The sequence below is a fragment of the Octodon degus genome, unplaced genomic scaffold, assembly GCF_000260255.1.
Source record: "Octodon degus isolate 3935 unplaced genomic scaffold, OctDeg1.0 scaffold00079, whole genome shotgun sequence".
NCBI lineage: Eukaryota > Metazoa > Chordata > Mammalia > Rodentia > Octodontidae > Octodon > Octodon degus.
This window is the reverse complement of record NW_004524655.1, coordinates 11333735-11356200: the sequence shown is the minus strand read 5'-3', so window position 1 is coordinate 11356200 and position 22466 is coordinate 11333735. Positions and strand designations below refer to the sequence as shown.

General features: G+C 42.7%; 2 protein-coding genes and 1 pseudogene across 3 annotated transcripts in view; 2 read left to right on the top strand and 1 right to left on the bottom strand.

Annotated features, from left to right (window-relative positions):
* LOC101585743 (immunoglobulin lambda-1 light chain) overlaps positions 1-22466 on the top strand; it is a 734743-nt gene that overhangs the window by 123089 nt on the left and 589188 nt on the right. The window lies entirely within an intron of this gene.
* Prame (preferentially expressed antigen in melanoma) lies at positions 7473-18479 on the bottom strand. 2 transcript variants are annotated; one of them, XM_004636371.3, is made up of 5 exons: positions 18423-18479; positions 17855-17986; positions 11815-12134; positions 10584-11189; positions 7473-8289 (listed from the first exon to the last, which is right to left on the bottom strand). In XM_004636371.3, exons 3-5 carry the CDS (start codon positions 12105-12107, stop codon positions 7713-7715), a joined length of 1476 nt encoding a protein of 491 aa, XP_004636428.1. In that variant the 5' UTR covers positions 12108-12134; positions 17855-17986; positions 18423-18479; the 3' UTR covers positions 7473-7712. The 2 variants fall into 2 exon arrangements, with proteins under 2 accessions (XP_004636428.1, XP_023576673.1); XM_023720905.1 differs by lacking the exon at positions 18423-18479 and adding an exon at positions 18232-18305 and having other exon boundaries at positions 17855-17969.
* On the top strand, positions 12517-12931 carry LOC101563142 (annotated as a pseudogene).

Genomic DNA, 22466 nt, shown 5'->3' with positions numbered 1-22466 from the left:
ATATTAAAATATAAATATAAACGTATATTCTCACAATTCTTTACCACTGAGCTGTGTACACAGCCCCTTATGTTCTCACAATTCTAAAGATTATAAATCCAAATCAAAGTGTTGCTTTCTTCAGAGAAGATAAAATCCTTTTTTTTAAAGTCAATTTAGCTTGTAGGTAGCCATCTTTTCACTGTGTTCACACATGATCTTTCTTCCGTGCATGTCTGTGTTCGAATTTCCTCTTCTTATAAGAACATCAGCTATGTTGGCCTGGTGCCCACCCATTTGACCTCATTCTACCATAATCACCTCTAGGCTTATCTAGAAAGTCCAATTCTAAGGCTACTTGGATTTAAGATTTCACCATTTGAATTGGGGGTGGGGCATAATTTACCTCATAATGCACCATTGCCACCATTTTATAATCTTGATTGTTAACTTGATTGGACTGAGAGATGCCCAGGACATCAATGAAGCCCATTTCTGTGTGTGCCAGATGAGAAGAAGGAGTGACCCTGGGGACTATATTTGATCCCTTGCCCCTTACTTTCTGGCTGTCTTGCTCTCTGTCTCTGCTCCTAGGTTGACACAACGAGAAGAGTGCTCCTCTACCATGTACTTCCGCCATGCTGCTTAGGCCTCACCTTAGGCCTAAAGCAATGGAGCCATTTACCCATGATTGGAACCTGCTGAAACACTGAGCCAAAAAGCATTTTCTCTTTTAACCTGGGCGTGGGAGGCATTTGGTCACAGTAACAAAAGTATGCCTAATACAACCTAATTTTTTACTTAAATCTCTCTTTCTGTCTATTTTGGCACTGGGAATTGGACTCAGGACCTTGCACTTGCCAGGCAGGTGTTGTGCCATGGAGCTATACCCCAGCCTCTCACTTAAATATCTAAACACATCTTTATCATAATTAGAAGTGAAGAAACCAAGTTTTCTTAATAAGGGCAAGTTCCTGTGTATTTGGTGGATCCATAGGAATTAAGCTTCTTACAATGATTCAGCTTCTTCCACTTGATTTTCTTCATTGGCAGAGAATTAACAGTAAATGATCCAATATACTCTATACCAAATCAATGTTTCAATAAATAAGAAAAAATACTTTCTAGAGTTGAAAGCAGCTGAAGAGTGAACTGTATGCTGGGAATAGTGGTGCACACCTATAATACCAGTACTTGGGAGGCTGAGGCAGAAGAATTGCTGCAAGTTTAAGGCCATTCTGGGATACACAGTGAAATGCTGTCTCAAACAACAACAACCACAACAACAAAAGAGTGAACTATAAAAAAGTATTGTCTCGAGACCCAGTCCTAGCCCAGGTCCAGTGAGTGTGTGGAGAGCTTCCTGCTACCCTGCGCCAGCGGGACCAGTCCCAGCCCAGGTGCAGTGTGGGCGGGACCCTCTCCCACCCCCTTGGGCCGCCCCGCACCACTCCACAGTACCTCCCCCACCCCACCCGCTGAGTAGGAATTTCTGCCACGTTCCGGGAACCCCCAGACCCAGTCCTAGCTCAGGTCCTGTGAGTGTGTGGGACAGCTTCCTCTTCCCCCTACTTCACCTTGCCCCTTCCAGGCACAGCTCAGGCCTGGCATACACGCCTGGGGTGTAACCCTGCAGCTGCAATCCCTGCAGAGAGTGTAGAGGATAGATCCACCCAGCTAGTCCAGGAGCAGAACATCTTGCCACAGGGGCACAACAGGTTCACCCTCAAGGGCAGCAGCGGGAAGGAGCTGAGCACAGCAGCCAGACCCAAGCCAGATGCAGCTGGAAAAGTCCAAACTTTGTAGAGCTGCACCTGAACTTCAGTACGTGCGAAGGTTATAACTACAGCAAAGATCTACAACAAAGGTCAGAAGACAGTGCTACACAAAATGACGAGAAGGTACAAAATGCAACCTCAGAACCCAAGCCCACCCGTAACAAGTGCAGAGGACACTAACACAGAAAAAATTGGAAAAACATTATTGTCTCATTGAGATCATTATTTCAACATTCAAAGTACCAAACAGTGTCATAGCTTGGTGCTTTGGTATCCTAGACAATGCTTAGTATTATGACCACTCAAAGGGGCAATATTCAATCTAAATGGCCAAGGTTGCCTGATAGAGCCTCATATATTTGTTCTGTTAATCTTTTTCTTACCAATGAGGCAGAAATAATATTTGTCAAGTATGTGCTTAGAATCAAATGGATTTAGCTTAAATTGGCAATCACTATTTCACTTTAAAAATTCTGCAAAAGGGGAGTGCCATGGTTTGAATGTGTCCTTCCAAAATTCATGTTTAAATTTAAAGCCCAGTGTGATAGTACTAACAGGACAGACCTGGGCCAGGGATAAAGCTCAGCGGCATAAGCACATGCCTGGTAAGGGCAATGTCCTGAGTTGAAAGACAAGAAAGAAAAAAAAAAATAAGAGAGATAAGGCCTCTCTAGTGGGTGATTAGGCTACAGGGGGTCTACTCTCACAGACAGAGAAATGCCCTTACAAGAGCATTTTCCCATGTTAGTCGTTTTTGCCTTCAATTTTCTTCTGTCACATGAAGACACAGTATGAAAAAGGCACTGTCTTAGAAGCAAAAATGAGCCTTCACTAGACCCTAGATATGTTGGTACTATGATTTTGGAGTTCTCAACCTCCAGAAGTGTGATATATATATTTTGTATTTAGTACAGGGTCTACAGAGTTTCACTACACAGTTGGACTTACAGTGATCCTCCTGTTTTCAGCCTCCCAAGCACTAGGATTACAGGTGCACACCACCATGCTGTCTGAGAAATAATCTTCTTTTCTTCATAAATTACCCAATCATAGGCACTTTGTTGTAGCAACACAAATGGATTAAACCAATAAGCTATAAACTCAGGCTGCTTTCTAATTTCCTGGACTCTGTTACATACCTTGTATTCCTTAAAGTTACCATAGGAAGGAGGGTTCCACAAATGCAAATGTGTGTGGAGTAACCTCAGGTGGGGGGCATCTACAGAAGCTCACAATCATACTTTATGGTCTACCCTCAAGATGACCGATTTCTCAAGCCCTCCTATCTCCTCAAATACTGGGGGGTTGAGGTTACTATGTTATTATATCCCAAGTACCCTTGACACTTGCATAGCATAGACTCTTATGTAGTAGACAGTAAGATTTGTTAGGCAACAGGAATTACATGAAGATCAGAATTTCTTTCTGTCCTGATCTATTTTGACTCTTTTGAGCAGTGTATGGAGCACTTCTTTGTCCGCTAAATACGTTGGTGGAAATGACCTAACAGAAAGAAGTGGAGCTTATGAGTCTTCATCCATGAGGGAAAATATAGATCCATCTCTTCAAAGATACAGCATAGAATGTTTGGACTTGGACTGAAATAAAGCCACAGAACGATTGTCAAACCATCAGAATAAAGAGCATGGGAGTGTATTAGACACAAAAATTCCTTGTATGCTTGTGTATCTCCCATCAATCCTAGTTGCTATGGATTGAATATGGTTTATTTTCTGAAAAACATATGTTGAAGGTTAACCCTCATTACAATATATAAAGAGGGAGATGGGGTCTTTGGAATGTAATTAGGATTATGTAAGGTATTCAGGAAAAAACCCTTACCAATTAAGTAGTGGTTTTGTATGTAAGTACAGATAGATGGATGGATGGATGGATGCGTGCATGTTATGTATGGTTTTTGGTTTTCATGAGACAGGATCTTGCTATGTAGTTCAGGCTGACCTTAAACTCACAGTTTAGCTGGGAGTTGCTTAAGTTACTTTTCTCTTGTTGAGACAAAATTCTCAACACTCAAAATTAAGGAAGGAAAGGTTTATTTAGCTCACAGTTTGTGGAGGTTCTAGTCTATAATCCACTGGGTCCAAGACAGGATGGCATGTGGCATAGGGGTAACAGTTTAAGGCACCAGAAAACAGCAAGAGTAGCAAAAGCACAAGAAGGAGGGGCAGCAGAGAGCAAGCTTCTTTCCCTCCCTTATATAGTATGCAAGCTACCTATCCCAGGGCAGATATATCCATAATGGGTACTCGTACCCATAATCATTATGGGTACTCATACCCATAATCCCAGCACTGTACTATGAACCAATCAAAAACTCCAGAAGCTCACCCCATAACTGCATGAGGCTTTGGTGGGCCATCTACACCCAAACCATAATAATAATCTAGGCTGGCCTCAAACTCACAGCAACCCTTCAGCCTCAGCCTTCTGAGTACTACAGTTACCGGTCTATGGCACCACATCTGACTTTAATAGTGATTTTATCAGAGATGTTTCACATGCGTGCTCTCTGTCCCTTGCCATGTGATGTTCTGTGATGCCTTGGGAGCCTACCAACAAAAAGGCCATCATCAGATGCAGTGCTCAGCCTTGTACCAAAACTATAAGCCAAACAAAACTTCTTTGTAACTTGCCCAGGCTTGATTCTGTATGTGATCAGCAATAAAATATGGACTCGTACACTAGGGCTGGCACTTTCAGAATTCATATAAGAAGCATTTTCATAGTTTGTAATTCTTCCACATAGCCATAATACCTAGTCTGTTCCAATATTCCTAGAGACTCAAAACACTTTTTCCATAAAGTTGTGAGCAATAATATTGTTCTTCAGTCTACTGAGGTCCTACCTCTTCATTTTATGCTAAGTTTTGCTTGTCTAAATACTAGATTAACTGTCCCTTTTGGTCTTGTCTTTCTTCACAAGAATTTTTTTTTAAGCTGTGAATTTCTCTTCAAAAGAATATCAAATTATTTTGGGGAAAGCTAAGGGAACTGTAAACCCATGTCAAGTTACTTTGGGGAGAATGAAGCCCTTTTAGTTGTGTGAACCCTAGTGGGGACCATCATGTTGACTCCTCACACTGATGTTTTGCCCTGTGTGGTGCATGCATCTGAATCAGAATCCAGCCTAAGGCCTCTCCTGGCTTGGCCAATTTCTTTTAAGTTTCAGGGCTCCACATAAAAATCATTAGATATAGGGGCTGGGGAGATGGCTCAGTAGAATAAGCGCTTCCCTGGCAAGTGCAAGGGCCTGAGTTCAAGCCCTGGTTTTGCAAAAAACAAACAAACAAACAAACAAACAAATCATTAGATATAAAGTTGGACAGAGGATAGATAAAATTACCCTTGTATCAGTGACTTCATGCCAGATCCAAAGCCAGGGCTATTTCTCTCAGAACTAGTAGGACAGGTCCTCTTTCTTACTAGTAGTGGTAGTCATAAAAGACTAATCTGGTATTGGTTTTCTTATATGATCTGAATTTTGGGTCAAATCAGTACAATTTCTTTGGCATTTGGAAATCGTTGAGTTTTCTCTGGCCTCTTTAAAACTATTTGATCTTTTCTTTTTGCCCCAGCCTCAGGATTCTGTACTATTTCTGCCACTGGATAATTCTCTGAGCATGCATTAGATCCCACTGTCTTTGCTATTTAGACCCTCCTGTGTGCTCTCTGTGGACCCCAAGTGCTGTAAGTCCAAGCCTATGTGGTAAGCCTGGAGATGTGGGGGCCTCCAGGATGAGCTGTTAACACCAAGCAGTCACGTGTGCTACCCTCCTTTTGCTTGCATCCTAATGACCTAGAGATCTGCCTGCCTAAGGAGCCTTCAAATACATAGTCCCTTGCCATGACCTGTCACTACTTCCCAGTTGGAAGGGTACCCAACAAGAGCTCTCGGCAGCCAAACTCAGCTTTTCAAAAACTCATTGCCTTGGTGCTGAAGAACACTGCCAGATTCATCCTTGGCACCCATGGGTGGGCAAGGCCCAATGAAGTCTAAAGTTGTCAGCTAATTTTAGCTCATCTCATATTGATCTAGGGCACTGTTTTAAAAGCAAGATAATGCTACATTTCAAATACATGTATCCTCCCAGAGTTGGTTCACTGAAAACTAATAACAAAAGTGACAGTAGTTTAAGGGGTGATGAAAACATGAGTATTCCAAGGCCATGAATATGGTTAGTGCTTATACCAAAGAAATTAAGGGCCCAATCCCTTCTATCCATTCGCCCCTTCCAGCATGTGAGGACAGTGTTCATCTTCAAAGGAGACTGCAACAATATGCTTTTTGGCAAGCAGAGGGAAGTCCTCACAAGGTAGCTAAGCTGATGCCTTGATCTTGGAACTTCCTAGCCTTTTGTACTTCAAGAAATAAACTTCCATTCCTTCTAAATTAGTCACTGTGTGCTATTTTCTCACAGCACTTAAAATAGACAAAATTATACAAAGTTTCTTTGCATCAGTCAGGTAGTAATTAATGTGGAGCAATCCTTATCTGGGCACTCTGACATACGCTTTACATAACACACCAACCTTCAAAATGACCACATGGAGTGTATATTAATTTTCTCTAGTGTTAAACTAATGAACCTACAGCAATGTCTTTCTTTTGCTCTTCTTCGCCAGAGAACATGGCCACTGGGTCTATTTCTCTCAAATCCTAAAGCTGGCAGTTTCCTTTGGTGGGAATAACTCCAGTCTGTATCAAGTGATGCTGAGAAAGGGTGTTATCTCAGGAAAATAGACATTTTTCCTCCCTTATCTTTCCTCTTATTCTGTTTTATGTGGTACTGGGGATTAAACCCAGTATCTTCACACTGTATCTCCAGTTCTAAGTTTCGAGATAGGGACTTGAGGCAGGACTTGAAACTATAGTTCTCTGGCTTCAGCTTTTAAAATTTATTTATTTATTGTATGTGTGTGTGTGGCCAGCTCAGCCCACCAGGAGGCAGGGCTGGCTGGTTGGCATGTGGTGCTGGGGGATCGAACCGTGGTCCCTGTGCTTTGCCAAGCTTGTTCCAAGTAGGTGCTTTAGACCACTGAGCCATCTCGCCAGCCCCTGGCTTCAGCTTTTCAAGTGCTGGAATTATAGGCATGGACCATCATGTCTAGCTCACATACTCTTCTCAACTGTATTTTTTCAAGTATTTGCTTGGGTATGAGGGCTTCTGCATATTCTTTTCTCTCAGAATGGCAATATGCTCCACAAGCTGAGGAGCTGTTATTCATGGGACATAGGGTAAGAAGGTAGAAGTGACAAGAAAAAAGGGATTACTATACACAGGGAATAAAGACCCAATGGCCATGTGTGTCAAGACAGCAGTGTACATGGCTAGCACGAGTATGAGGCCGCCAAAGCAGGGCTGGACTTGGCCATACTCAGGGCAACGGAGAGCTAGAGCACTGACCCTGGATCTGAGTGTGTAGCTGTGGAAGGATATATTATCTGCAGAAATCAAGGAGAGAACTAATGCCTCAGAGAAAACCAAATGAAATGATAAAATAGTGCCATGAGATCCTGGGGTGGACCTTTGTGAAGCATTACAGACTTCCCCTGCCTCTTCATTTAATCAGTGATCAGACATTCCTGAGACCTGAATGGGAAGTGTTTTATATACCACAGAATAAAAGAATTTACAACCCCTTTTATTTCTGGTCATTTTACAATTATACACACAAAGGAAACTTCTGCACACACCTCCAAATGCCCTCACCAGAAAATCAAATTTGTATTTCTTTTTTTTTCAAATTTGTATTTCTAACTCTAAAGGAAATATCTTCCCAAATCAGCATCTGAATGCTAACCATAACAACTTTTCTTTTCCAACATATACTGAAGTCATCTGGAACTAAGGCCTCTGTTCTTCCTAGATGCCCTTACATTCTGAGCTTTAGTGTCCATTTGCCCACACTAAAGCTATCAATGTGTGCATTCAGCTAAAGAGGCAGGTAACACGGGCAAAGGATGGGTTCTGGGTCATACAAAGTCTTGTCACCACATTGAGGGCAGGGGTTGCCACTGAACCAGACCACAGCTTGCCTCCCTGCATCATGCAGCATCCGCCTTAGTGTGGCATGCAGGTGGGCAAGTCTTCCCAGGTGGAGGAGGCCTTCGTTGTCTTCATAACTCTCCAAAGGGGCAGGATACAGCACGTGACTTAGCTTGTTCAGATTAATGGTATGGAGCAGAAGATTCTGCAGCACGGCCATGGAGATGGAGTTCCCACAAAAGGTGAAAGTTGTGAGCTGGGAACACTGGCCCAGGGCAGGCAGGATGGCAATGAACTGGCTGTCCATGATCCCACACTCATCTAAGTCCAGGTCTTCAAGAGTGGAGGAAACTCTCTCTAGCAGCACTCGGAGAAGATCTGGACTCATAGTGGCCAGACTGACCCCACTCAGGCTCAGGTCCTTTAGCTGACTCACACTGGGGCACTCGGATAGATGAATCAAGTCTGACTCTACAAGTAGGCAATTATTCACTGAGAGTGTCTCCAAGGGGCTCTTCAGGTACCTGGGGAAAGACAGAGAAGTTGCACTTGGGAATGGTAAGAAGGGTGAGGATGACCCAGGCCTTGAAGGTGGAAGGGGGCGAAGCCCAAAATGTTTCTGATTATGGTCAACTGTTAGTATGCAACAGTTCAAAGGAGGCATTCAGACTAGTTCAAAGCTAGATGGAATCCTTCCTTACTCACTTTGCTGTGTAATTAGGTCAAGTAATTGAAATCTCAAATCTTCTTTTACTTTTCAGTCAAGTAGAGAACACATACCTCTTAGGTGCTGCTAGCATGAATTACAATAACAACAGGATGCAGTCCCACGAGCATTACCCAGGTCTCAAGCAAGGAAGGACATTATTGAATTTTGGTTTTGGTGATAAGAGTAATTCTTGGCCACCTGTGGTGGTGCACACCTGTAATTCCAGCACTCAGGAGGCTGAGGCAGGAGGAACTTTGAGAGTTCCAGGCCAGGTTGGGCCACAAAGTGAGCTCAAGGCTAGCCTGAACTGCATAACGAGAACCTGTCTCAAAAAGACAAAAATAAATAAACAAACATGATTTTATGGGAAGCTGAGGCAGGAGAATCGTCATGAGTTCAAGGCCAACCTGTACTACATACCCATCTCAATTTTTTAAAAAGTAACTTAAATTTATAAAAATGGGAAAAAATGAATTTTAAAAAATGAGACTAAAAAAGAAAAATTCTTTCAACTCAGGCTTCCTTCTGACTACCTAACCTGGGCCCTAGTCACATGTATCTCTACGCTGGATGAGGCTATCAGAAAACATTGAACCAAGTGACCATGTACTGGTCAAATTAAAATGCTGCATTATCAGTGAACTACCTATCATTATTTACCATTTGCATTCCCACTCCTCCACCTCCATCATCACTCATTTACCACATATACCCTGAGTTCAAAACCATCCATTATAGAGAGGAAACCTAAGATAGGTTTGGAGGGAAGACCCAAGCTACGAAAGCCTTCAGTGCAGAGCTGATAATCTGAAACATAATGTCTGAAGGACTTTTCCATTTAATACCTTACTCCTTTAGTTTTAGTTAACCTAGACATTACTTCAAGATATAATTCCTAAATCCAACCTCCCCAGACCTCACTCAAATCCCTCATTAGTTGCTCAGAATCACTGTTACTAGCAACCTATCCTAGTTTATGACTGATTGTGGTTTGTTCTTTCCAAAATTCATGTTGAAATTTAATCTCCATTACGTGACACTAAGAAGTGGAACCAGGTACAACCTTTAAGAGATGATTAGCTAGCCAGGCAGTATGCCTAAAAGGAGCTAAAGTAGGATGACCAGAAATGTGAACCCAGCCTAGGTAACTTAGCAAGACTCTGTTACAAAATAATAAGATCTTGGGGCTGGAGAGATGGCTCAGTGGTCTAAAGCACCTACTTGAAACAAGCTTGGCAAAGCACAGGGACCGCGGTTCGATCCCCAGCACCACATGCCAGCCAGACCCGCCCCCTGGTGGGCTGAGCTGGCCACACACATACACAATAAATAAATGTAATAAATAAAATAAATAAATAAATATTAAAAAAACAAAATAATAAGATCTGTAAAGCTCAGTGGAAAGGTAATGGGTTCAATCCCCAGTACCACAAGGGGACAAAAAGTTTTGCTTTTGTGAATGGATTAATAATTATCTTTTTTTTTTTTTGCCAAATCAGGGATTGAACTCAAGACCCTTTCGCTTGCCTGGGAAGCACTTATTCTACTAAGCCATCTCCCTGGCCCAATAATTATCTTGTGAGTGGGTCAGCTGTAAAGCTTGTTTGGCTGGGTCCTTGAGTACTCCATGTCTCTAGCCTTAACACCCTGCACCATTCTGGGATACTACTATCAAGAATGCCATCACCAGATGTTACCCCTCAACCCTGTGAGCCAAAATAAACCTTTTTTTTTTTTTTTTTTATTAAATAACTCATCTAGTTTGTGCTATGTTTTAGCAATAGAAACAAACTAGACAATCCCTAACATTTGGGTAGTCATGTGATATCATACTTGGGACAAGATAACATGTTGACTTCTGGTGACTTTTTCAGTTGAGGTTTATTTTTATCTATTTTTTAGAGATTTATTTTTGGTTTTGGTGCCAAGAACCAAACTCAGGGCTTCCAGTTTGCTAGGCAACCATTCTACTGCTGAGCTAAATCCTCAGCCCCTCTAGGGACTTTTTTACTCTTAAATTACTTGTGACTGGCACATAGCAGACATTCATTATTGTTGCTGCAATGAAGGCTTGCTGTGGTATATAAAGAAACCTCACCAAATGCTCACCTGAGCACATCATGTAGGTGGCCTTTGAGGAAGGAGACAGAATCTAAATATAGTTCCTGGAGATGACGCAAACTGAGGAACTGAGAGGTAAATTGGCTGACAAACTCCTCTTCTTTCTCCACGTACGTATAGGCAGTAGTGAGGATATGAGAGAGGAGAAGTCTGCGCAGATTACTCATTTGGCCCAGGTAAGGAGCAAACTTTCCAAAAGTTGACAGGTTCCAAGTACAATTCACTTCCAATTCCTGGACAGAGTCCAGCTGCACTATTTTCAAGATCATCTTAATATTCTGGAAGGGCATCGCAAAAATCCTCAGCTTTTTACAGCACAAGTGCAGTAAGTCTTTGTTCTGTCTGACCTTCTTCATGAGGGAGGCAAGCAACTCGTCATTTCTGCCTTCCTTGAGACACAAATCTAATAGCACTTTCACAGGAACAAAGGGTTGATTTGCTCCTCTCTCAAAGCCGTCCACTTTTGGTTTCTTCACAGGCTGTGCAGTCTCTAGTTCAGTCAATGACCACACACCTATTCTGGATCCAGACCACAGAGTCCAGAAGTCCTGATGTACATTCTTGCGTAAATCTAGCACTTGCAGTTTCCAACGCCTATAGGCAAACAGGTAAGTAACTGAATTAAAAGTAGGAATCAGGGCCAGCAAGATAGCTCAGTGGACTAAACGCCTGCTTAGGCAAGCACAGGGTTTGATCCCCAGCACCACATGCCATGTGGCCGTGCCCCTGGGCCTACTGAGCCAGCCACCAAGACAAGGCGTGGTGGCATATACCTCTAATCCCAGAGCTTGGGAGGCTGAACACAGGAGGCCAAGCTGTGTAGTGAGACCCTGTACCAAATACATTAAAAAATAAAAATAAAAGCAGGAGCCTCAGAATCAGATGGGGCACAAACATTTGACCTGTTATTCCAGACCCCAGACCTCAGATTCTCCCTTTACCACTGGGATTCTTACTTGTCCCTGCTCTCATATCTTCATGAGCCACTAAGTAGGAGTGGGAACACATGCCTTCAGTTACCTGTGTGACTTCATCAACCCTTCACACCCAGAAACTCATTCTCTGGAGTGACACCAGCAATGACCCTTAGACTTCCCTGAGCTTCTTCACTGGCACCAAGAGAAGCCCTTGGCCCACCTTTTGACTCTCTATGCCCTGACCCCAACTGTGCCTTGCTCAAATTCCCAAGGCTCTCCTCAGACTACTGGATAACCCTCACCTGGGGCGAACCTCTTGAGAAAGCAACACATCAAGCCCACTGAGTGCTGCTTGAAGGATCTCCTGGGGAAGCTGCTGTTCCATCATCAGGGCCCCCAGAGGGAGGCAAGCAAAGGGCCAGGCCTGCACCATAGCTTTGAATGTCTTGATGCATTTTCTTGCATAGGCCTCCATGAACAGAGATGGGAAGAGCTCTATGGGCAACTCCTCCAGGGCAGCAATAGCCAAGGCCTCATCTCTCAGCAGGCTCTGCACAGCCAGCTTCAGGAGTCTTGGTGGGGTAAACATGGTCATCCTGACGAATCTTTTTCAAAAGGAATCCTGAGAAAACATGTAGGGAACAAAGAACCCTCAGGCTCTGTGCAAGCAAATTTATCTTCTCTTCACCCTTCAGAGACTATTTCAGTGCCAAAATCCCTGCTCTGACAAAAGCCAAGGAAGTCCTCAGCTTACCCAAATTCTATTCAATATTCAGTGACTACAAAGCTGTCTCACAACAAGCACTTGGACAAGTGTCAAAAATATGACATGATGATCACTGGCCCCTCCCATATGTACCCAGTGTTGTATTTAATTCTAGACCCCTGTGAAGTAAGTACTGATGAGCCTAAAAGCTGACTCTGCCCATTTTAGAAAGAAGTTTGATATTATCCTGTATCAGAAATGCTTGGGGGGGCTTCGTCTTTCTTTTTCCACCATCTTGGAGCCTGGGGAGACCCGCCGGGAACAGGACTTCTAAAAGGCAAATATGTCTGGAAGACTGTGGTGCAAGGCCATTTTTGCTGGCTATAAGCGGGGTCTCCGGAACCAGAGGGAACACACAGCTCTTCTTAAAATTGAAGGTGTTTATGCCCGGGATGAAACAGAATTCTACTTGGGCGAGAGATGTGCTTACGTGTACAAAGCGAAAAACAACACAGTGACTCCAGGTGGCAAACCAAACAAAACCAGAGTGATCTGGGGAAAAGTAACTCGGGCCTATGGAAACAGCGGCATGGTTCGTGCCAAGTTCCGAAGCAACCTTCCTGCTAAGGCCATCGGACACCGAATCCGTGTGATGCTGTACCCCTCAAGAATTTAAACTAACGGAAAATAAAAGTGCATTTGTGCTCTTGTAAAAAAAAAAAGAAAGAAAGAAAGAAATGCTTGGGGCCAGAAGTGTTAGGGATTTCAGATTTTTTCGAACTGTTGGAACATCTAGATACACAGAATGAGGTATCTATGAATGGGATCCAAGTCTAAACACAAAATTCATTTATATATACTTTATAAGTACAGCTTTCAGGTAATTCTTTTTATGTAACACTTGTAGTAATTATGTACATAAAACAAAGCTTCATGGTGTGGAATTTTCCACTTGTAGCATCATTTTGGCTATGAAAATGTTTTAAAATTTTGGAGTATTTTGGATTTCAGATTTTTGAATTAAGGATGCTCACCTGTTCACCCAAGGACAATGGGACTGAGAATGCCACATGGCCCAGCAGTCTACTGCTCCATTAACAAATAATAAGCCAGATGAGAATGATAAGGACAACGACAAGAGGTACCATAATATTTCTTTTAAAAGACTTTAAATGAAAGGGTTTTAAAACAGTGTAACTGTATTGAACAGAACTTAAAAACTTTCAAGAAAGATACATACTTCAAGGTGTCTCTGAATACTAGACTATCATTTTCTGTTACTATCTTATGTATCACAATCATGTAGCATAGAGGAACAAATCTAACAAATCCAATGAAAGTTTCCACTTTTATTTTTCAAGATTATTTTTTTGTTTGAGATAACAATCTCACTTTGTATTTCAGGCTGTTTTTGAACTTGTGGTAATATTCCTGCTTCAGTCTCCTAAGTGCCAGGATTACACTATGTGTCATCATGCCTGGCTTCAAAAGAGTTTTTCTTAACTGCTTACAAATACAGTATAAATCCATGATGTGTAAAATATTTTAGAATACATACACAGTCAGGCGAGGTGGCGCATACCTGAAATCCCAGCACTCAGAAGCTGAGGCAGGATGGTTGTTTCAAGTTTGAGACCAGTCTGGGCTACAAGGTGAGCTCAAGCCCTGCATGAACTGCATAGTAAGACCCTGTCTCAACAGGACAAAAATACATAAATAAAATTTTATACACACACACACACACACACACACACACACACACACACACACACACTCTAGAATGGCCAACTCAACCTAACAGATGCATCACCCCACATACTAATTTATGGTTAGTACACTTAAAAGCTACTCTCTCAAGGGGCTGGGGAGATAGCTCAGCAGAATAGGCGCTTGCCTGGAAAGCACAAGGTCCTGAGTTCAATCCCCAGTACCACAAAAAACAAACAAACAAAAAACAACTACTTTCTCAGTAATTTTCAAGTGTACAACAGATTATAACTAAAGTTACATGTTGTATCCTACATACCTTAAATAAACCTTCACTCCTTTCCCTCATTAAAGAAAACAATCTGGAAACTATTTTGCAAGGTTTTATCTAAGAGAACCTTAAAATCACAAAATTACAACTAATATGAACAAAAAACTACTGGTCACATATATGAAACAGCATCAAGTAAAATTCCAATAATAGATGTCTTTCATCCAAATAAATGTCTCATTCAAATAAAGTCTGTTTAGCAAATTATTTAAAATAATTTTATTTTAGCAAATTATTTTAATTATTATTATTGTTGGCTAGCTCAGCCCGTCCTGAGGGCAGGGCTGGTGCAGCATGTGTTGTCAGAGAATGAACTGCAGTCCCTTGCACCTGCCTAAGCTTGCCTAAGCAGGTGCTTTAGATTGCTGAGCTATCTCACTAGCCCTAGAAAATTATTTTAAATGTCTATGAAATTATATAAACCAAAATAAATCAAAATGTCCAAAATTAAGATAAAATCAAAATGCCTAAAATTGAGACAAAAATGCATTGAACACAAAAAATCCTGCTGTCTTATAGCAAAAGAAAAAGAAAGAGGCTGTCTGGCCCCAAAACCTAGGCTGAGGCTCCTGCATCACCAGACTTAAGTGTCATGCAGGAAGCTGTCTGCTCAGACCACAGGTCTGGCATGCTTCCCATTTATAACTCAAGTCTGCCAATGAAAGCAAAATCTTACATTACTGGATGTCCACTTGGTGAATCCTGATTTTTAAAAAACAATTTTGTAGAATCAACATATCGAATTGCATATACAGTCACAAATTGGACAGAAAAAGAAAACCAACTGAAAAACCAACTTCTAGGGAAAATTTCTGCCACATAAAATTACCCAAAATGTTCAAGTCAGCTTCATAAAGAGGATAGTATCATTCCAAAAATGGGGGAAAAAACTAAAAATCCCCAAGTACATAAAGTTACCACATTTGTGGGTTAAAAAGAAAATCCCCAAGTATTTTGCTGTCATAGTTTATGCTCCTTAACACAACTAAAATCTATTCAAGGAGAACTGAAGGGTAGCTGGTGTCCCAGACTTTGAAAGTGAAGGCTACAGACACGAATCTACCTGGGCCCTAGTGACACCTTTTACTTTCCAGAGTCAGTACTTTTTTTTTTTTAAATGGGTGTTGTAGTTAGTAAAAGGTATACAGGGTCTCACTACACAGAACAGACTCATAGTGATCCTCCTATTTTCAGCCTCTCAAGTGCTGGAATTACAGGTACACATCACCACACCCAGTCTCAGCACACCCTGGGTGCAGGCCCAGCACAGCAGACATGGGATCAAACCCTGATCCCTGCATCTGCCTAAGCAGAAGCTTTAATCTGCTGAACTATCTGGCCAACCCTGGGGTATTTTTTATTTTAGCTCTTATTAGTACATGTTTGCAATATATGATGTTTATACTCCTTTGTGGAGTTGGTACATGGACATACCATTATTAAAGCAATTAAAATGCATCATATACATGTACCAATTTCCAAAAGGAATGTAAACATTATCAGTACTTTGTACCAGCATAATAAACATACAAAAAATGTAAAATTAAAAAAAATTCACAAGGACTAATCCTGAAATTCATATGAAATTAGAAGAGACCCAGAAGAGTCAAAGGAATGCTGTGCAACAAAAGCAAAGGAAGAAGGATCACAATCCTGGACTTCAAGTTATATTACAAAGCTATGGTTATTAAAATAAAACATGGCACTGGCACAAAAAGAGACCTGAGGCTCAGCAGCACAGCATAGTGCATGCACAAACAACTCCAGGCACATTCAGTTACTTAATACTTTATACAAGGGTCAAAAACATGGTAAAGGAAACAGTGTCATTCCTAAGTGGTACTAGGAAAACTGGCTTCCACATGGAGAAAACTGAATCTAGATGCCTATCTCCCACCATGTCCTAAACTAAAATGGATCAAAGATCTAAATGTTAAAACAGAAACAATCTGCTGGAAGACAAAATAGGTAAAATTAAAAAGCTTCTGCCCAGCAAAAGAACCAACAAAGTTAAGAAAAAATAGTCTATAGAAAACAGACTATAGAATGGGACAAAAACTATTTTCTAGTGATTCCTTAGGCATGAGAACTCCTATCTACAATATATAAAGAACTCAAAAGCATTAGAAACCTCTCTTTAAAATATAAAATATTCAATTCCAAAATATGGGCAATCATGAGAGGCTGAGGCAGGAGGATTGCTGTGAGTTCAAGATCAGCCTGGGCTACAGAGTGAGCTCATGACTAGGCTAAACTGTATAGCAAGACCCTGTCTCAGAGATGAAAAAAAAAAAAAAAAAGCAAGCAAAAATGAGTGAACCCTTCACATAATTAGCAATGGCCAATAAATAATCAACATAACTAGACATTAGAGAAATGCAAATTAAAATAACACACATCCTATGTTACTCCAAAAGGACTCGTGAGAAGATATACTTTCCTCCCTTGCTAGAGACAAGGAATCATCTCGCTGGTGGAAGGTCACCCAGAGGATCTGGAAAGCAGAAGTGCACAGAGGCCCCTCTGTCATCAGATCAGAGACTGAAAAAGCCCTGAGCCATCATCACTGCAGCATTTGAGCTGCACTCTGCTTGGCTGATGCTCCTTGCTCTCTGCACGGGTGAGATACTAAAGGAAATAGGACCCTGATTTCACCTCTCCATATGCCCCTGTTCTGTTAGCCATGGGATAACCACCTTTATTGTTCCGAGCTTTGAATAGTAGGCCACAATCTCTTGCTTTGGAGGCACCAGTTACACTGAAGGTAATATATCGAGTATACTGATAGCTACTATATGAGTGCACTATTCTACCCTGTCAGATACATGGCCATTCTTGAGGTTTGGGTCCCAGTTCAATTCCCCAGGAACCATGGACCCTTATGTAGCACCTGGGGCCTAGGTTGTATAACCTTGTTCACTTAAAAAAAAAATTAATTTTGATGAGAAAGAAATAGCAATGAGACAGTTTCAAAACAGGTTAGTAGAACAGTTACAATTAATACATTGCATATTGTCTTCATAGTAATTCACTGTACAAGATGCAGACATGATATCTTGTGTAAACGCTATTAGTACAAATCTTTCTTCTCATTGAACTAAGAGAAAGTAGCTGTATATCTATCCTATTTTGTATATAAACATATATATTTCTTTACTACAAAATGGTCTTTCATTTATATCCCCTTTTAATTTTGTCAGAGATGGGTTTTCTGTTGTTTACTTTGTAAGAGTGACTCTTACCTTTTGGCTCACACCCACAGAAAGAGAAACAAAACCTCACTAAGCTCATGCACTGTCCCTACTTGACAACCTTTAATGGTCTACACTTGGGTGTTTGATTACCCAGAAGAAAACAGACTATATATAACTCGGAGTTTGGGCATGAACTTCCCAATACACAGACAGTGTTTCTTACAAGAGGCAGCAGGACAAATCAAAAGCTCTATAGGAAAATGATTTGAAAAAATAAAGGCTAGTTCGGCTTTAACCCTACTTGGGTGAACACTCAAGATGCTGACTCCCTGTTACTCCTCAGTGACAACGCCAGAGAGGACAAGCTTCTACAGTCACCCAAGATGATTCAGGGGCCATCTTACCTGTTGACGTCTTCTGTACAAGCTGACCCAACTCAAAAGAGCCTCTGATCCCTCAGTAATTTCTCTTCCAGATGTCAGTCACTGGTCTCCCAAGTTTGAGAGTAATACCAAAATGCTCCAAAAACAAGAAGACTGTGTTTTATAACATACGCAGTTATGAAACAATAGCCCCACGAATATTGAGAAAATGAACATGAGATCCCATCTTTTCCATACCTTTACCTACGGACAACGGCTTGTATTCTGCCACATTTCTGCCGCTTCTCTGCTTCTTAGATTCTAATAGAACACCCCCTCCCCTCTTCCCAACACCTCAGCAGGTTCCATTTCAAATGCACCAGCAAATGAAAGCCCACAGAAAGCCCAACCATCCTTACTATGTCCAAGCTCACTGCGGCATCCTCATGGTCTGGACCAACTGGAGGCCACCTTGCCCCTCAAGCTTTTCAATACCATGTCATGTTTACCCACTTTCAAATGAGAAACAGGGGTCAGGGGGTGGTGCTGACGGCTTCAAAACCAAGGTCATCCTGTGAGAAAAACCCAGAAAACAAAAGTTTTAACTTACGCTTTTTTCCACACCACACGCCCCGCCACGTGTCCTCCGCCTGCGCCCTCAGCCGCAAAAAGGAAAGAAGCAGGCAGTGACGCAGCGAGTCCCCGCCCTCGCAACCGACAAATCAACCAATCCTGGTTTTACTTTCCTTCTCGTGTTAGATCTCGCGATATTTGGTAGAGGTCAAGAGAATCCAGAACATTCCTAAGAAGTGGGAGGAGGAAAGGAGTAGCAGGAGGGGGGGTCAGAGGTCAAGAGGTGGAACCAGTGACGCCTGTGAGGACTCCTGCCAGAGGCCGGCGGCCAGGAAACGGAAGCGCAGGAGGGGGTTTCCGGGAAAGCGAAGAGGGGCTTTACTCATCTGGGTAGCAATTAGAGCAAGGCAGGTATGCTGGGATTGTAGGATGAAGGGGGATATTGGGAAGGAAGAACAGCAGCGTCTTCGGCGGCAATGTATTTCAATCGTTAGGCCAAGGAGCCGGCGCAGGGATTTTTGAGGTGGGTAGGTGATGAGGCAGTGGGAGTGGGGTAGGAGGAAGGCAGGGCAGGGGTTAGTATCCAGATAGGAGGATGGAGGCGGGGGTGATATGGGGTAGAGACAGAGTGGGAGGAGCCTGAAGGAACGGTACACAGTGAGAGGTGGGGGGAAGGGCTTGGGGAAGGTGGGGGGTGGGGCAGTGGGTGGAGTAGGTGGGGTCCCCAAGGTGGGGTCGAGAAGAGGCAGGCATAGGGAGGGTGGAAGCCTTCGTGGGAGAGAACCTGGATGTAAGAATGAATGCCTGGTATGTGCTGGAGCAGCAGAGTGGGAATAGCCAGGAAAAGCGTGGAGGGATGAGGAGTCCCTGGGAGAGGGAGAGGTGCAGGCTTGGCCTTTTCCTGAGGCCTATGTTTGGGGGAACAACCTCATTCCATGGTGTTGGAGGTGTCTAGTTCCTAGTTTACCTCTAGCAGTTGTCTACAAAGGCATCCCTGCCCTTCTTGGGCCCCATGCCCACTCCACTTGACCTATTTATTTATTTATTTATTTTGAGTCTCTATATGCAGTTCAGGCCGGCCTTGAGCTCACCAGCCCAGGCTGGATTCGAACTTGGGGACAATCCTCGTGCCTCAGCCTCATGAGTGCTGGGGTTATAGGCATGTGCCACCACACCTGGTAGGACCCATAATCCAATCTTTATAATCCAATATAGGAAACTAGTGCCTGTACTTAATTCATTTGCCATCCCTCCAGGGGGTGTGTTTGCCAGTCTTCCGGTCAGATTTAGGTTTCCAGAGCCTTTCTAGAAGACCTGTATTCCTATGTTCGCTCTGTTGACTCCCATACTACTGTCTTCTCCTGAGTCCTTTGGGGGGAATTCTTGATTTTCTTAAATTCATAGGTTTCCCTTCCTCAAACAAACACACACCAAATTTGAGTTGACAACTGCTGAATGAGGAGCTAGTCAAGGAGATCCAGAATGCTCCTGCTAAGCCCTGACCACCATGGGGATTTTGTATTTGGGGCCAGAAGGTCTTTGGTGTGATTTGCAAAGGAGGTGTCAGTTTTGACACTTTTTTCCACTCAATCCTTTTAGTGGGTGGAAGGCAGTGTCAGGCTGCTGGAAAGGCAAAGAAGATCCTTCCCTGGTGAAAGATGGGGAGGGGTTCCCAGGAAAATGGAGGCCACATTCAATCAAGGTGGGATCCCAGATCTCTGAATGTTCTGAATTGTCTTGCTCATTCATTCCTGGGAAGTAGCCTCTACAACTTTTTTTTTTTTTTTTCTGACAAGGATGGGGTGGAGTGGGGTCTGAGACTATGTTCCTGTCACCCAAGTGACCCCCAAATCTCCAAGTAGGTCATGGTGAGATTGGTGGCTCAGAGAAGTGGGCAGTGTGGTGGGTAGTTGCTTACTCCAGCTAGTTAGCTGTTTATTTTGCCATTGTGAACCAGACAAGCTTTAGGCTCCAGACTGCAGCTCCCGGCTGCATAGGTGAATGCATGCATGAGTGGGGGTGGGGGTGGGGGTGGGGCAAAGCTTGCATAGGCAAATTTCAATGAAGTCATTGCATTGATCCCCAGTGGAACTGGGAGTGAACAGAAGAGGGTTGATAAAACCTCCTGTTTTCATACCTTGCAACTGGAGTCAGCCTTTGTTCTCTCTTGATTTACTCAACAGTGGTTTGTCTTTGAAGAGCTATGGATACAATAGCTCAAGGATTAAAACATGGTTTTCAAGTTATAAAACCTTTCTTAAAAAACAAATTGGGGACATTTTACAAAGACAGGTGAATCCTGGAAGGTTGCATGGCAGTCCTTTCTGCAGCCTAAGAGGAAGTGGCCTTAGGAGCCACAAGGGACCCAGTGCTTGCAGAAGCATATCATGCATACACCTGACAAAGTAAAGTGGTTTTCCAGGTTGAGAACAAGAAAATGAATGAATAAAATTCATGAAAATTGGGAAAAAAATTGCAAATATGAAAAAAACAGAAACTGAGGCAAAGAAGGGGGAGTAGATTGTAGATTACACAAGACTTCCAAAGCAGAACTTTTGAAGGTTGTCCATTATTTTCAGGATTTACTTACTGTCACTGACAGATCAAAAACAAGCTGAGAAGCAAGCAGTGCCACACACCTGTAATCCAGTGCTGGAGAGGCAAAGGCAGGAGGATCCTCATGAGTTTGAGGCCAGTTTGTGCTGTGAGATCCTGTAGGGCAGGCTAAAAAAAAAAAAAAAAAAAGCTGAAGTATGGAAGAAAGTTGCAGTACAGGAGAGAAGTGAGTGGGCATAAGAGTAGTGTGGTCATGGAAGGCCAGAGAGATGGACTGTTGGGCAGGAGTCATGAGGAAAAGATGATCAGTTGGGGCTGGTCCTTTTAATTTGTGGTGATGAGTGAAATGGAAGAGGGACAGTGTGAGGACAAAATGCTTGCTGAGATCTTGGTGCTACTGGTTCAACATACACAAGTAGGTATGTAGATACAATATTCACTACAATAAAATTAACACATGCTTCAACATTTCATTAAGTGTGGAAGGGCACCTAGCAGTTTTTAAGTAAATATACCATTATTCTCTACAGTCACTGCCTTGGTCTGTTTTATGCTTCTTTGACAAAATAACTAAAACTAGGTAATACATAAACAATAGAAATTTATTTTCTTGTAGAACTGGAGGCAGTGAAGTATAAGCAAGGCATCAGCAAGTCTTCTCTTGATAGGCGTCAGCCATCTCCCCATCTCCCCACACTCACATTCTCTTTGTGCACCTGTATAGAGACGGAGCTGTCTGTTGCCTCTTCTCATAAGTACACTGATTGTGTAGGATCAGGGCCTCACCCTCATGACTATATTTAGTATTAATTCCCCACAGGTGTGTATTTCAGTTACTTGTTCCTGGACAAAATACCAGACCCCTACAACTTAAAGGTGGAAAGGTTTACTTCAGCTCATGAGGTTTGTACGGGTTTCAGTCCACAGTTGGTTGGCTCCAAAACAGGAGCATAGCAGACCAGAAACAGCCATGAGAAGGCAGGCAGAAGACTGTAAGCCTCCCTTGCTCTTTTATCCCATGCAGGCAGTAAACCTTTTGGGTGGAGCAGGGCGTGGTGGCCCACATCTGTAATCCCAGCACTCAGGAGGCTGAGGCAGGAGGATCCTTGTGAGTTGCAAAACAGCCTGAGCTACAAAGTGAGGCGGACCTACATAGTGAGATCCTATCTCAAAAAGAAAAAAATAAAAAAAGGGCAGTGTCACTCACATACAGGGAGAGATTCCCTTTTATCTACACTCTGAACTGTGATAAACAAATTAGTGGTCTAATCCAGGACTGCACACCCATAATCCCAGTATCACACATCCTAGCTCTAGCCAGCACTAAAAAGCCCCACCTATGAAGGGTGGAACATCCAGATATAAGTCATAACATCCTTTAGGTCTTCAACATCTGAACTTTGAGGCACAGAAACTTGCAGTCCAAACTTTAAGTCTGTAAATTAAGGGATTTGCAGTCCTACACCTGCAATGAAAAGATAAATACCGAGGCTGCGGGGAAGGGCCCAAGATGGCGCGAGCCCGG

What these genes read in the sequence shown, in the direction of transcription:
- Prame (XM_004636371.3), bottom strand. Translation starts at nt 12,107, where the DNA reads ATGACCATGTTTACCCCACCAAGACTCCTGAAGCTGGCTGTGCAGAGC. An exon ending in TCTCAAGAGGTTCGCCCCAG is followed by an intron (nt 11,190 to 11,814) that starts GTGAGGGTTATC and finishes GTTTGCCTATAG; the next exon opens with GCGTTGGAAACTGCAAGTGC. An exon ending in CACCTACATGATGTGCTCAG is followed by an intron (nt 8,290 to 10,583) that starts GTGAGCATTTGG and finishes GTCTTTCCCCAG; the next exon opens with GTACCTGAAGAGCCCCTTGG.